The sequence below is a fragment of the Rhipicephalus sanguineus genome, chromosome 5 (genome assembly GCF_013339695.2).
Source record: "Rhipicephalus sanguineus isolate Rsan-2018 chromosome 5, BIME_Rsan_1.4, whole genome shotgun sequence".
NCBI lineage: Eukaryota > Metazoa > Arthropoda > Arachnida > Ixodida > Ixodidae > Rhipicephalus > Rhipicephalus sanguineus.
Window position 1 is genome coordinate 145,022,504 of NC_051180.1, and position 12,518 is coordinate 145,035,021.

The following is a 12,518-nucleotide window of genomic DNA, read 5'->3' on the forward strand; positions in this document are numbered from 1 at the left end:
ATACAGATTAGTGCGCGCATTCTCTTACACGCACGTAGTGGGTACACTGTTGTCATAAAAGTGCAGTTGAAGAGGGCGGAATGCTTTACCTTTACTATAGTTATGTCGTGAGCGCGTGCGTGCGTGCGTGCGTGTGTGTGTGTGTGTGTGTGTGTGTGTGTGTGTGTGTGTGTGTGTGTGTGTGTGTGTGTGTGTGTGTGTGTGTGTGTGTGTGTGTGTGTGTGTGTGTGTGTGTGTGTGTGTGTGTGTGTGTGTGTGTGTGTTTGTGTGTGTGTGCGCGCGTGTGAGTGTGCGTGTGTGTGCGTGCGTGCGTGCGCGTGCGTGCGTGCGTGTGCGTGTGACTGAACATAATGACAAGCCAAACAGAGCTCGATCAGGATGGGGCCGGATATCGCTATAGCGTTCAACTCTTAAAGGCATAGGTCGGCAAACTCACTCATGTATCCACTCACTCAGACCCGGATCGGGCCGTGAGTCTGAGTCTGAGGGAGTCCGGGTGAGTAATATTTTGGTGAATTTGAGTCCGAGTGAGTCCGGTGGATGAAAATTTTGGTGAGTCTGAGTCCGAGTGAGTCCGGTTCAGAAAAACTTTGGTCAGTCTGAGTCCGAGTGCGCTCTCAGGGCAAAATATATTTCTTGAGTGAGTCTGAGTGAGCTCCAATTTTTGTGCCGACCTATGCTTAAAGGCGAAGCTTCACTGCAAATAGAAGGATTGTATAAACACAACTGGTTACAAGCCAATTACAATGTTTAGCGTTTAAGAAAGGCTTTTCATGACACGCTTCCGATTGAACGAAAACATGCATATATGTTTTACGGTGTGTGTAACCATGATAATCGAGATACAGAACATGCACCGCGAAAATATGGGTATCTGCTTTCATTCATTTACGTTATATGACAAGAAGCTCTTGTTCTTGAACGGCAAACTTTTGACCTGAATAGGTCGACTACAAATTGTTATATCATATTACATGGTTATATATCAATTCGACTGAAAGAATAAGCATTGGTAGCGATAGCGATACGCTACACAATTACACAAATATACGTGCTTTTATCTTAAATATATCATTACCGCTAACATAAGTTTAGTAACCTAACAAGCAGGTAGTCACACGCTCACGGCAAACATGGACAGATCTCACTCGATGACGGCCTGACATGTCTTGCGTAAGACGAGCCGCTAAACTCGCAGAATGCCGTACATGCGTAGTTTAGAAAGCTCTTTATAGCTGCGGCCGTTTTCAAAATTAGGGCTGACAGGCCAGCTTATCACTTAGATTAATTGAAGTGACGTCTATCCTTTTGTTGTATTGGCGCCATTATAAATGCGCTCTGAAGTTTCATGACATTACTGCTTTATTCAAATATAACAATAAAGAAACTCGTTTTATGGCAGCGGTTTGACACGCCAGCAATACCTAAAGTGTTGTCGTCAACCAGCTTTCAATTATCTTACATAAGGAAATATCATGCCCATAGGTCGGCAAACAAATTTGAGCTCCCTCAGACTCACTCAAGGAGTGTATTTTGCTCCGAGGGCTCACTCGGATTCAGACTCACCAAAATTTTCCTCATCTACTCACTCTAACTCAGGCTCGCCAAACTTTTTCTCAGCCGAACTCACTCGGACTCAAGCTCACCAACGTATTACTCAGCCGGACTCACTCAGACTCAGACTCACGGCCCGATCTGAGTGTGAGGGAGTCTCAGTGAGTCGACTCGTGAGTCCGTTAGCGTGGAAAAAAAAAACCTTTTTCGATCATGGTGTCAATGCTCTTTCACGCCAATATCTCACATAATCACTGATCTACGATAGGCCTTTTGATCTTGTACCTTCAAATACGAGTTATCAGTGGTTTGAATCCAGTAAGGACATGTTTAGAAAATATGCGACTCACACGAGATATCTTCATCAAGAACTTCCCGTGAATGAGTTTGCAGGGGGAGGCCATGACACCCTCCCCCCCCCCCCCCCCGGACTCACGCGTCTGATCAATCTAGAACAGTCTATAGTGAGAGAGAGAGAGATAAACATTTTAATGAAGCTGGAGATGTTTGCCTGGCTGTTCGGCTGACATGCTACTCCAGGTGCTGGGTGACGATTATGATATATACAGTGATAAACACATAACACATACAGTCACACAAGTTTACAAAGTTTCGTTCAGGCTCGTGGCCCGCAAGAAATTCAACAGCGCTTTTGTGGCACGTAGCGCACAGGTGCTGCTTTGTCATGGGCCCAGAACATGTCGCAACTCTAAGCACGATCCCCGTTGAAGATGCAAGGCTGCATTCAGAGACTGTCTCTTTGATGCGTATCGCTTGCATTCACAAAGAACATGATGTAGATCTTCTTGGACGTTGCATTGGACGCACATTGGTGAGTCCGACAGCTTAATCTTGCTCCTGAAGTAGTTGGTGTATGCGACGTTCAGTCTGATGCGGTGCAAGCATGTTTCATCTTGCCTGTTTAGGTCTCGCGGCATGTCAAAGTTACACGATGGGTCAATCTTGTAAAGTGGTCCGTACTGGTGATTAGCATCTGTCCAGAGGGATCGCTGGAGCCGCCAAGCGTGTGCCGATACGATTGTCGCGGCATCTTTTCTCGAGAAAAGGTATCTCGATGATTTCTCTCGAGGCGTCATTTCCAGCTTTGGCAGCGTCATCAGCCTGGACGTTGCCTTGTATTCCACAGTGGGCAGGTATCCACTGCAGAGCAATGCGGTTATGGAGGTCACAGGCTTTGTTGCATAGATATTTGATGTCCATGACGAGTTTGTCTTGCGTGCGTGGAGACTTCAGAGACTGCAGCGCCGCTCTTGAGTCGGTGAAGATGACCCAAGACTCAGCTGTCTGATCTACAATGTAATTAAAAGCAGCCCGTAGTGCAGCCAGTTCCGTCGCTGTAGATGAAGTTCGGTGACTAAGAGTGGCAGAGAAGGTGACATTGGCAGATGGAATCCAGACACCAATTGCAGACGATGTAGGTGTAACAGAGCCATCAGTGTAAATATGACGGTGAGCCCTGTAATTATTTTCCACGTGCTGTAGGGTGATATATGTTAGTGCTGGTCCGGGTGTACGTCTCTTGTTCTTGAACCCAGGCACAAAAGTGATTATTGACCACGAAGGAATTTTCCACGATGGCTCCGTAGGCATTGATGCGCTTTGATAATGCAGCGGAAGCAAGCTCCGCACCACAAGACCACTGTCTGAAGCAAGCGGATGACCCGGCACTCTGGTGGCATAACGCAAGTGAACTCGAAGAAACTCCTGCTGCAGAAGCACTGCAGCTGATAGTCGTCTGCTTTCGGCAAGGGTTCCAATACTTGATGTGTTTTTTGGTAGGCCAAGGCACACTCTCAGGGCTTTCGCTTGAGCTCCAGTCAGCGCTTGTATGTTGGTTTGTGAAATGCCATGTAACGCAGGAAGGCTGTATCTTAGAAGACCATCACAGAGAGCCGTATACATTCGCAGCAGGGCACTTATGGAGCAGCCCCCGGCGTTGCTTGATAACATGCGGAAGATGCTCGCGCATGATGCAACTTTTTCCTTTAGTATTCGAACTTGGGGCGTCCATGTCATTAGCCTGTCGATTGCCACTCCCAGAAACTTATGACTTTGCACATACCGAATGGGACTATTCGCTACCTTTAACGTATAGCGCGAAACATCACGCCTCGTAAAAGCAACGGCGGCACATTTTTCTGGTGACATCATTAGACATCGCCCGAGTAAGAATTTTTCGATTGAATTGAGAGCTTTTTGTAGTCTTGCTCGTAGGACACGTCTGTTGCGACCACTGCTCCATATACAAATGTCATCTGCATAGATAGAGATTTCGACCGATGCAGGGATGCACTTCTCCAGTCCAATGAGAGAGATGTTGAATAAGGTTGGACTTAGAACACCGCCCTGGGGAACTCCTCGATGCACTGTGTGCGGGGCTGTGTCACCTTCTCTTGTGGACATGTAGACTGACCGATCAGTGAGGTAGTCCAAGATCCAGCGGTACATACGACCGCCAACTCCGACAGACTTCAGGGCGTATAGGATGGACTCGTGAGTCACGTTATCGAACGCTCCCTTGATGCCGAGGAATACGCCGATAGTGATGTTGCCCGTAGCTTTGTTGAGTTTTACGCAGTTAATGAGACGAATCACATTGTCGATGCTACTGCGGCCCTTTCGAAACCCTGACATTTGTGGAGGGTATGCATTCATGTTCATCAGCAACCAGTCCAGGCGCATCAATACCATCTTCTCCATAAGCTTTCCTACGCAACTGAGAAGAGCAATGGGACGATAGGAGTTAGGGTCCGTTGGAGACTTGCCAGGCTTGAGAATAGGGGTGACACGAGCTCGTTTCCAGCAAGGTTCAAGACGCCCACTCTCCCAGCTGGCACTAAATATGGCAAGAAGGCGCATCTTCGCCTTGTCGCCTAAATGCGTTAACTCAGCGTAGCTAACGCAGTCAGGTCCGGGAGATGACGCCTTGTTCACCAGTGCCAATGCTCCAAGCAGTTCCATGATCGAAAAAGGTTCATCCGCCTCTGTGGTGCTCGTCATCGCTAAAACCTTTTGTGCTACACGAGGCAAGGTTGCTTGCGCCACTACTGCAGTTATCTTAGAGCAGAAAGCCTCCGCCACGTCCAACTCGCTGCTGTTACGAGATAAAGCAACTGAAACTGAAGGGATGCAGTTGAGTAGGTGTGGTTTTTAGGCTGCGGACGATACCCCATATTCTTGACAGCGGCTTTCATGGGTCCAGTTTAGAACAGAAGGCCCGCCATTGCCTCCTATCTAGCTTATCCAGGTGACGTTGGATTTGTTTTTGCATTCGCCTGGCATCGCGAATGTCATCTGCAGACAATGTCCTACGAGCACGTCTTTCAGATCGGGGGCGAATGGCCCGGAGCCTCTCATACTCAACGTCAACCGTTGAATGAGTTCGAGGTGGTTCTAGGCGTTTCATGCTACTTTGTTTTGCTTGATTGAGCACAGCCACAAACTCCTCATATGTCATTTCAGATGGGTCTGAATCTTCGATTGTAGCGTTGTATAACTCCCAGTTAGTGCAACGAACCACCCTCCGTTGCGTGTACTGCTTAGGACAGCCCAAGGAGATGTACGTTGTCACTACCATGACTTTCGATGTCAGCAAACCAGGTTGCCGTGGACATGAGGTGCGCGGAGGTCATGATGACATCTAGGGCGCTGCACCGGTCATTCTTGAAGAAGGTTGGCTGTCCATCGTTAAGAATCGCCAGGTTGTTTCGATGTGCGATATCAAAAAGGCGTCTACCGCGGATAGAAGTCTTTCGACCGCCCCAGGCAGGGTGATGCACGTTGAAGTCCCCGGTTAGTATGTGAGGTCCAGGTGTGCCGTCTATTATGTCCTGCAGCCTGTCCACATCAAACGTAGCGCGAGGTGGTATGTATGCCGCAATCACCGTAAAGGTCAAAGTGTCCCACTTCACTGTCACTGCAGCATATTCATTGGATGCATCGGCTGATATGTGGTGAACATTGAAAGTTAAATCATTACGAACAGCCAAGAGAACTCTGCTGGTATCCATTCCCGTCGAAGAAGCTGTGATGGTGTATCCTGAAAGACGAATGCCAGTGTGCACTCGGGACTCTGAGGTGGCGATCACCGGAAAGCGGTGCTTATATACAAACTGTCTGAAGTCGGACAGACGACAGCGGAGGCTGCAGGCATTCCATTGCAATACTGTTGCCTGTTTCCTAATGTTCTTGAAACTGGTCGGCTGAGCTGTTAACGCCATTGTGCCAGAACAGGAGAGAGAAAATCAAGCAGCGTCAGTATATCGACTTAGCCACCTGGGAGGACATTGGAGTGAGGAAGCTGCGTACAGCGTCGACAAGAGCAGATAGTAACGAGTATATATTTCCATGGTCTTTTCGGGCGCCGCACTCGCGTGATCCACGCCAAGACGTTGGGGCCCGTGACTCTTTCGACAGGCCAGATGAGCGCTCCTGAGCACCTCGTGTGTGAGGAGTTGGAGCTGATGGGCAAGTCGGTAGAGACGGGAACTCATTTGTGTCGTCAATTCGTGGCGGATTTGACGGCATTCCTTTGTCAACTGGGGGCATCATTGCTTGGCCACCACCTCGAGGTTTTTGTTTCTGGCGTACCGCATCCTTTGCCAATTGGTACCCAACGTTGTTTTCCACCTTGTAATTGTGTATCCACTTCTCTTTACGCAAAATGGGACAGTGAGTTGACGTAGACTCATGTCAGATCTGTAAGGCGACTGGGAACGTCAGAAAACGTCCGCATTGTGTTTGTTACCGAAAGTGCTCCTGAGTACGTCATCCTGGGCTACACACGTTACCGAGTGTACAAGTACATTGAGGCTACGAGACAGTGCACCAAGTGTCAGCGTTTTGGCCATGTTGCTGGTGCCTGCAGGTTACAAGCACGATGCTCACGCTGCGGGGGCAACCACGACCGATCTGCATGTGGAAATGAAGAGCCACAGTGCCCTAACTGCAGGAAAAAATCTATACTGAGGTGGCGCATGAACGCTAGTATGTTAACACCAATTCCCGGACGCGCTCAAGGGCCGCCACGTTGAACTGATAACTTTGCAGTTTTGTATCCGTATCGAATAAACAAACCGTGCTACGGTTAACTACCACCCACGAAAACGCTTGGGCCGGTACATTCAACGTTTCATGACCGTGATCATTTCATATTATGACATAGAAAACCGACAAAGCAATCGCTTATCTGCCCAAGATGGCGGCGCCCATGAATCGAAAATAAAATCGTGTATAGATAAATAGACTTAATAATAAACCTAAGCCGATATAAGGCTGATTAATATAAGGCGATATAAGGCGATCAATGCTGAAGACGAGCAGGTAGGACCATAGGTCGTCAATAAGAGGTGGAGCTGAGTCAGACTCACTCAAGAAATATATTTTGCGCTTAGGGCTCACGTGGAATCAGACATCGCCAGTATTTTCCTCAACCAGACTCACTCGGACTCACACTCACTAAAATTTTCCTCAACTGGACTCACTCGGACTCAAACTCACCAAAAGGTTACTCATCCGGACTCACTCATACTCCTACTTACAGCCCGATCTGAGTCTGAGTCCCATGAGGGAGTTTGCCGACCTGTGATCATACCTGAGTAGTTGTATTTCGCGTATGCCTATGCGGATCTCCGTTAACTGACCGCGCCGCCATTCCCAAGCATGCACGAATAAGCATTCTGTCTATGTTCTACAGTGTTACAGTGGGATCTTTCAGATGACAGCGGGCAGTAGTGTTGTCCGTGTGCCGTGCCGGCACTCCAAACTGTTTTCTACGACGAATCTTTACGAAATAACTGAGGTACCTGTCACTCTAAAGGTACAGTCAAACCAGTCTATTTCGAACTCGGGTAAATTGAATTGTCCTTTATATCGCACTATTTTCGAACCCGACAATGGTTTAACATCAATGCATAGGACACCCCTCCCTAGCGTAGAGGAGCAGGCCAGAGCAAAATGTAGCTCAGGCTGACCTCTCTGCATTTCTGTAAGTAAATTCTTTCTCTCTTAATGCATAGGAAAATCTAGGGCTACATTGAACAAAAATAGCCGGAACACTTCATATATCGAACGTGGGGCACCGCAAAACTCCCCAAGAAGTTGAGCAAGAGTGATTTGGGCGAGTTGGTCCATGCTTAGCTGAGGAAACACGGCGCAAAAAAGGACGAGGACGAAGGGACACAGTGCACTGGACGAGCGCTGAGCTTACAACTGACACCTTTATTGCCCCAACCGCTCGTTTTTACAGCGCACAACACCGCGCACACCTTTCCAATCACTACTACCTCATCAAAAGTATCAAGTAGGCAATCTACATTTTCAGTGAAAGTTAGTGCGTGTATATGATAGCGAATTCAACGATATGTCGAAGTAATTCCCGTTTTTTTTTTCTTGCGAGTTTGATACATGCGGGTGGACTGTACTACATGTTGTTTCCGAAATAAGAAATACACAAAACGAATACACAAGTGCGCTACAGTCCGTTTCGAGCTATCATCGACTCAACCTCGCACGTTTGCCCTTCCACACGAAGTATACGATGTGCTGCCGCTCATTAGTATCGCACTGGAATTTTATAAAAAAATACCATAAAGACAATCTCTACAACTCGTTGGGACGACTGAATGATCGTCCATCCGTACACGTGCCATACTTTACATCCCCGTCGCCCACAAAGCTCTCTTTGAGGACGACTTGCCTGTATCAGTCTTTGACTGAATGGTGCCGTCCATGCGTGAGCGAGTTAAAAGCGTCTTTCCCTCCCCATCATCTATATCCCTGATCTCTCTATTGTCCTTTCCCCTATCGGCAGCGTATGTAGGATAGACTTTATGGTAAACTTTCCTGCCTTCTGTCTTTTCCTTTTTCCACGTGATGACGGTGATGGTAATGGCGAATATTCGCCCAGAGTGTCCGGATATTTATTAGTGCAATAAAGACAATTTGACCTATGCTCGGTTAGCTATTCTTACACAGCGTCAAAAAATATAATATCCGCTCTATACAGCGCGAAGGGATCCGATGAGGCTGACAAACCTCAATGACGAAAGGCGCATCGTGACGTCACTTTAGAGTTCCTGCACGCTCTCATTTTGACGCCATCGACTTTCGCGGCGTCTACTGAAGATCCAGTTCATTGTTTATCCAAGAAGTGTTGATAACACTGCCTTCGAAAACCGGCAAATGCGCAACTCATTAATATTACAGATAATGTTTTACTTAGCCGTAACAGGAGGAATACAAAGAAAAAAGATTAAAAATCCTGAACGTAATATTGACGCCCCAATGTTACGGCTTCGAAGCAAAATTCGGAAAATATTGCTTTCACCAGAACCTTCTCCATTAATATTAAATGCATTACTGATATTAGAGGGAGGAATAAACTTTACTGAGAACCAGCAGTTTCACTGGCGCGGCCTAGGCCTCCCACGTGTGGACGTCGACGTCTTGCGTCATCGCCGCCTCGCGGGCTTGCTGGCCCATAGCTGATCATCGAGGTGGGAGCTGCGCAGTGCGGCGCGCCATCTAGACGAGAGGGTTTCGGTATTAACATTTTGATATTGGACCTCACATTCCCACAGCATGTGTGGATGCGATGAGAAAATATCATTTTGAAAACACGAAGTATAAGACCAAAGATTTGCTCTACCCCTTTATTGTCCCTCTAAAGCTACTTATCCTTGCGTGCAGGATCCATGTTCTGGACTGCGCCGGAGTTCCTGCGCCTCAAAGAGCCGCGGCAGCACTCGTCGCAGAAGGGAGACATCTACGCCTTTGCCATAATTCTCCAAGAGGTGATCACCAGGTCGGGACCGTACGAGTCCCTGGAACGCATCGGCCGCACGAGATCGGTGATGGAACCTGAAGGTACACTCCTATCATACCATTGCGTTTAGGTTCAGCTCTGTTACTATAACATACTGACCACGAAGGGAGTTATGTGTCGCTTCATCTGCAAACTTATTCTGCGTCCCTGTGACTGGACTTTGCCGATTTCAGTGCTGTTGCGTGACTGAATGTTGTGTACTATTTTCAGCATATATGGTGTTCGTGTAACTGCACTTTGTGTGAACTACAGTGTTATATTACTGGTATGTATTTTGTGTTGTTTTGCGTGTCGCTCTCTTCCTAGGTGCTCTTTTATGCATTTTTTTCATTGCTTTTCACGTATCCTGTTATCTGTGAAACAGGCGGTATGTAAAAGCGCTAACGTCTCCTAAACAATGTATAATAGTATATATTAACAAGTATATATCCTTAAAGGAAAACCAGCAGATAATTAAGCCAAAGGAAGGTATAGGGTTCGTTGATTGTACTGTTTTAAGTGTATTGTAGTAATTGTAATGTAGATGTTAAGAATGTAAAGTGGACGAAAAGACAACTTCCCGCCGGCAGGGACCGAATCTGCAACCTTCAAAATTCTCTTCCTTCATTCATACGTATATTAGTAATATAGTAATATAACTATACAAAATAGTAGAGTAGACGGTGCTATATAGAAGCGCTAACATCTCAAAAATATATAAAAAAAACGAAATGTCCACAGCAGCAAAGTATATTCAAGGAAACTACATTGCCCCCCCCTTCCCCGCCTTTTTTAATGCGCTGCGTTAGCTAAAGCGGTGTCTCAAACAATACGCGGGAACAACATGCTGTCGCGGCACTTCACACTAGGCAGAGAGGCAATGGGTTTTGTCAAACAGAGAAAAAATGACGTTATGTTTTGCAGACCATAAGGGACCCGGCCAGCATCACAGGCAAGGCAATAGATGAATATAAGAGACAGTAGAGAGAAGCTTTTTTTTTTGGTGAAAGAAAGATTTATTTCTGCTCTATCTTTACAGAAACTGTAGCAAGAGCAAAGGGCAGTGAGGCCTGACAGAGGCTCCTACTGCATTATTGAAAATCAGTTCTGCGGAATCCCGCAAGGTGGCGGAAGGGTTAAGAAAGGGAAAATAGACAACCACCCCTTTGTAGCACGATGCCACAAGGAAATCTATACGGATTTCTCAGAAAATAAAGCCTCTGAGTCGCCGAAAAATTTGTCCTGGTCCGGGGTTAAAAATACTGCGTTAAAAATTTTCGGCAACAGCAAAAAGCGTACATGCAGAACAAAAGTTAATACACCAACGTGGTTTTATGATATTACATAACATAGAAAAGAACATAATGAACTAAACTTTTACAATATTAGACACTAGAATTAAAATTAATCATTGTTTTACGAAGTGTGGAATACAGTTACCATATTACGCACATTCAATATGAGCATAGGGCTCGGTTCTGGGTCCCGCGCTGTTTATAATTTTCTTAAATAATTTTCCACATTGTCTTACATCTACCGCAAGACTCTATGCTGATGTCTGTGTACTGTATTATCTAGTGAGATGTGTTAATGACACCGCTGTATTTTACTCCGACATCGAGAAAATGACGTCTTGGTGTTATAAATGGCACATTAACCTAAATGTAGCAAAAATTTTTTAACGTTAGGTTTAATAATGAGAAAAACCCGAGAGACAATTCGTATGTCCTTAAATATAATCTATTAATAACGACTGATCATTTAAAATACGTGGGAATCACATTCACTTCAACATTGGACTGGATTTATCACATTGTTAAATTTACTGCCAAAGCTTCTAAGTTGCTGCACTTTTTTCGAAGAAACTTTAACCATGCACCAAAAAAGTTGAAGGAAATTTTGTATCTAACTAACATTAGACCAATTTTAGAACACTCTTGTGTAGCATGGAACCTCTTTACAGCTGTATTAAAAATGATTTAGGAAGGGCGCAGAAACAGGCAGCGAGATTCGTGACCTGCAATTATGATTATATCATAAGAAGCTCGTAGACTATAAACCGAAAGGTTGGAAACAACTAGAGTCTCGTCGAAAACTGCAAAGGCTTAAACTTCTCTTTATTATTTGTAATGGTAAAACATGAATAGACAAAGATGGCTACATCAAACGACCATTTTATGTACCAGCAAGGCGTGATTATGCAAAAAGAAAACATTGGGAGCACAAATGCCTCTTCGATCTGTTGAATTCTCGTTTTTCTCTGATACTCTTAGTGCTTGGAATTAGCTTCCTGCAGAGATATGTTTGATGTTTTGCTTTACCACTGCAATTGATCCTGCTTCTTAAGATGCATGTCGATTATTTTTACTGCAGCTTGGTATCATTCTTTTCTATCACGACGTTTCACCAGTGCGTTTGAGCCTGATTCTGATGTTTGGTTACTTTTTCTTTGCTTATATCTTTCCCTCTTCACTTCGGACCCCCCTAAAACAATAAATAAATAAATAAATAAATAAATAAATAACTAAATAAATAAATAAATAAATAAATAAATAAATAAATAAATAAACGTCAAATATTAATATAATTGCTTTTTCGAACCAACGTACGTGCGGAGCAAGTCGTCCACGCGTCTGCGACCTCTATCGACCGAGTGGCATATAAAGCATGCAAGGCATCCAATTTTCGCTGGATATTCAATGTGCAGATTAAAAGGCGTTATTTTCGGCATCCCATTAGCGGAGCACAGGCTCAGCGCCTACGCAGGTCACACTGTACTGGCAGCTATACTGGGCGTGTGCACAACAGGTACGTAGTGAGCAGCGCCCACAACGACATTGAAATAGTCGCATCTCGGTAGCGCTCGAGATGATACAGAGGAACAAAAAAAAACATGGCTTATCCCCCTTTCATAGGAATCGGTATAACATGAAAGGGAAACGTGTCTTCACAGGGGTAGTTGAGCGTTTATTGTGCATTGTTTCGCCACACGGGTGAAGGAATGAATGTTATAGCAACAAATTCTAATGTCACACGAAGAACGGCAAGCAGCTCGAAACTTGCAGCGCGCTCTAAAGCGGAAAAGACGCTCGAAAAGAGCATGCTCAGGACGAGCGCAAACTAACAACTGTCACAACTG

General features: G+C 45.6%; 1 protein-coding gene across 1 annotated transcript in view; it reads left to right on the forward strand.

Moving 5' to 3' along the window:
* Positions 1-12,518, forward strand: part of LOC119394303 (atrial natriuretic peptide receptor 1-like) — an 83,059-nt gene that overhangs the window by 12,120 nt on the left and 58,421 nt on the right. The window contains exon 6 of the mRNA XM_037661593.2: positions 9,265-9,441. Coding sequence (XP_037517521.2) covers positions 9,265-9,441 — 177 coding nt within the window. The remainder of the gene's footprint in view (positions 1-9,264; positions 9,442-12,518) is intronic.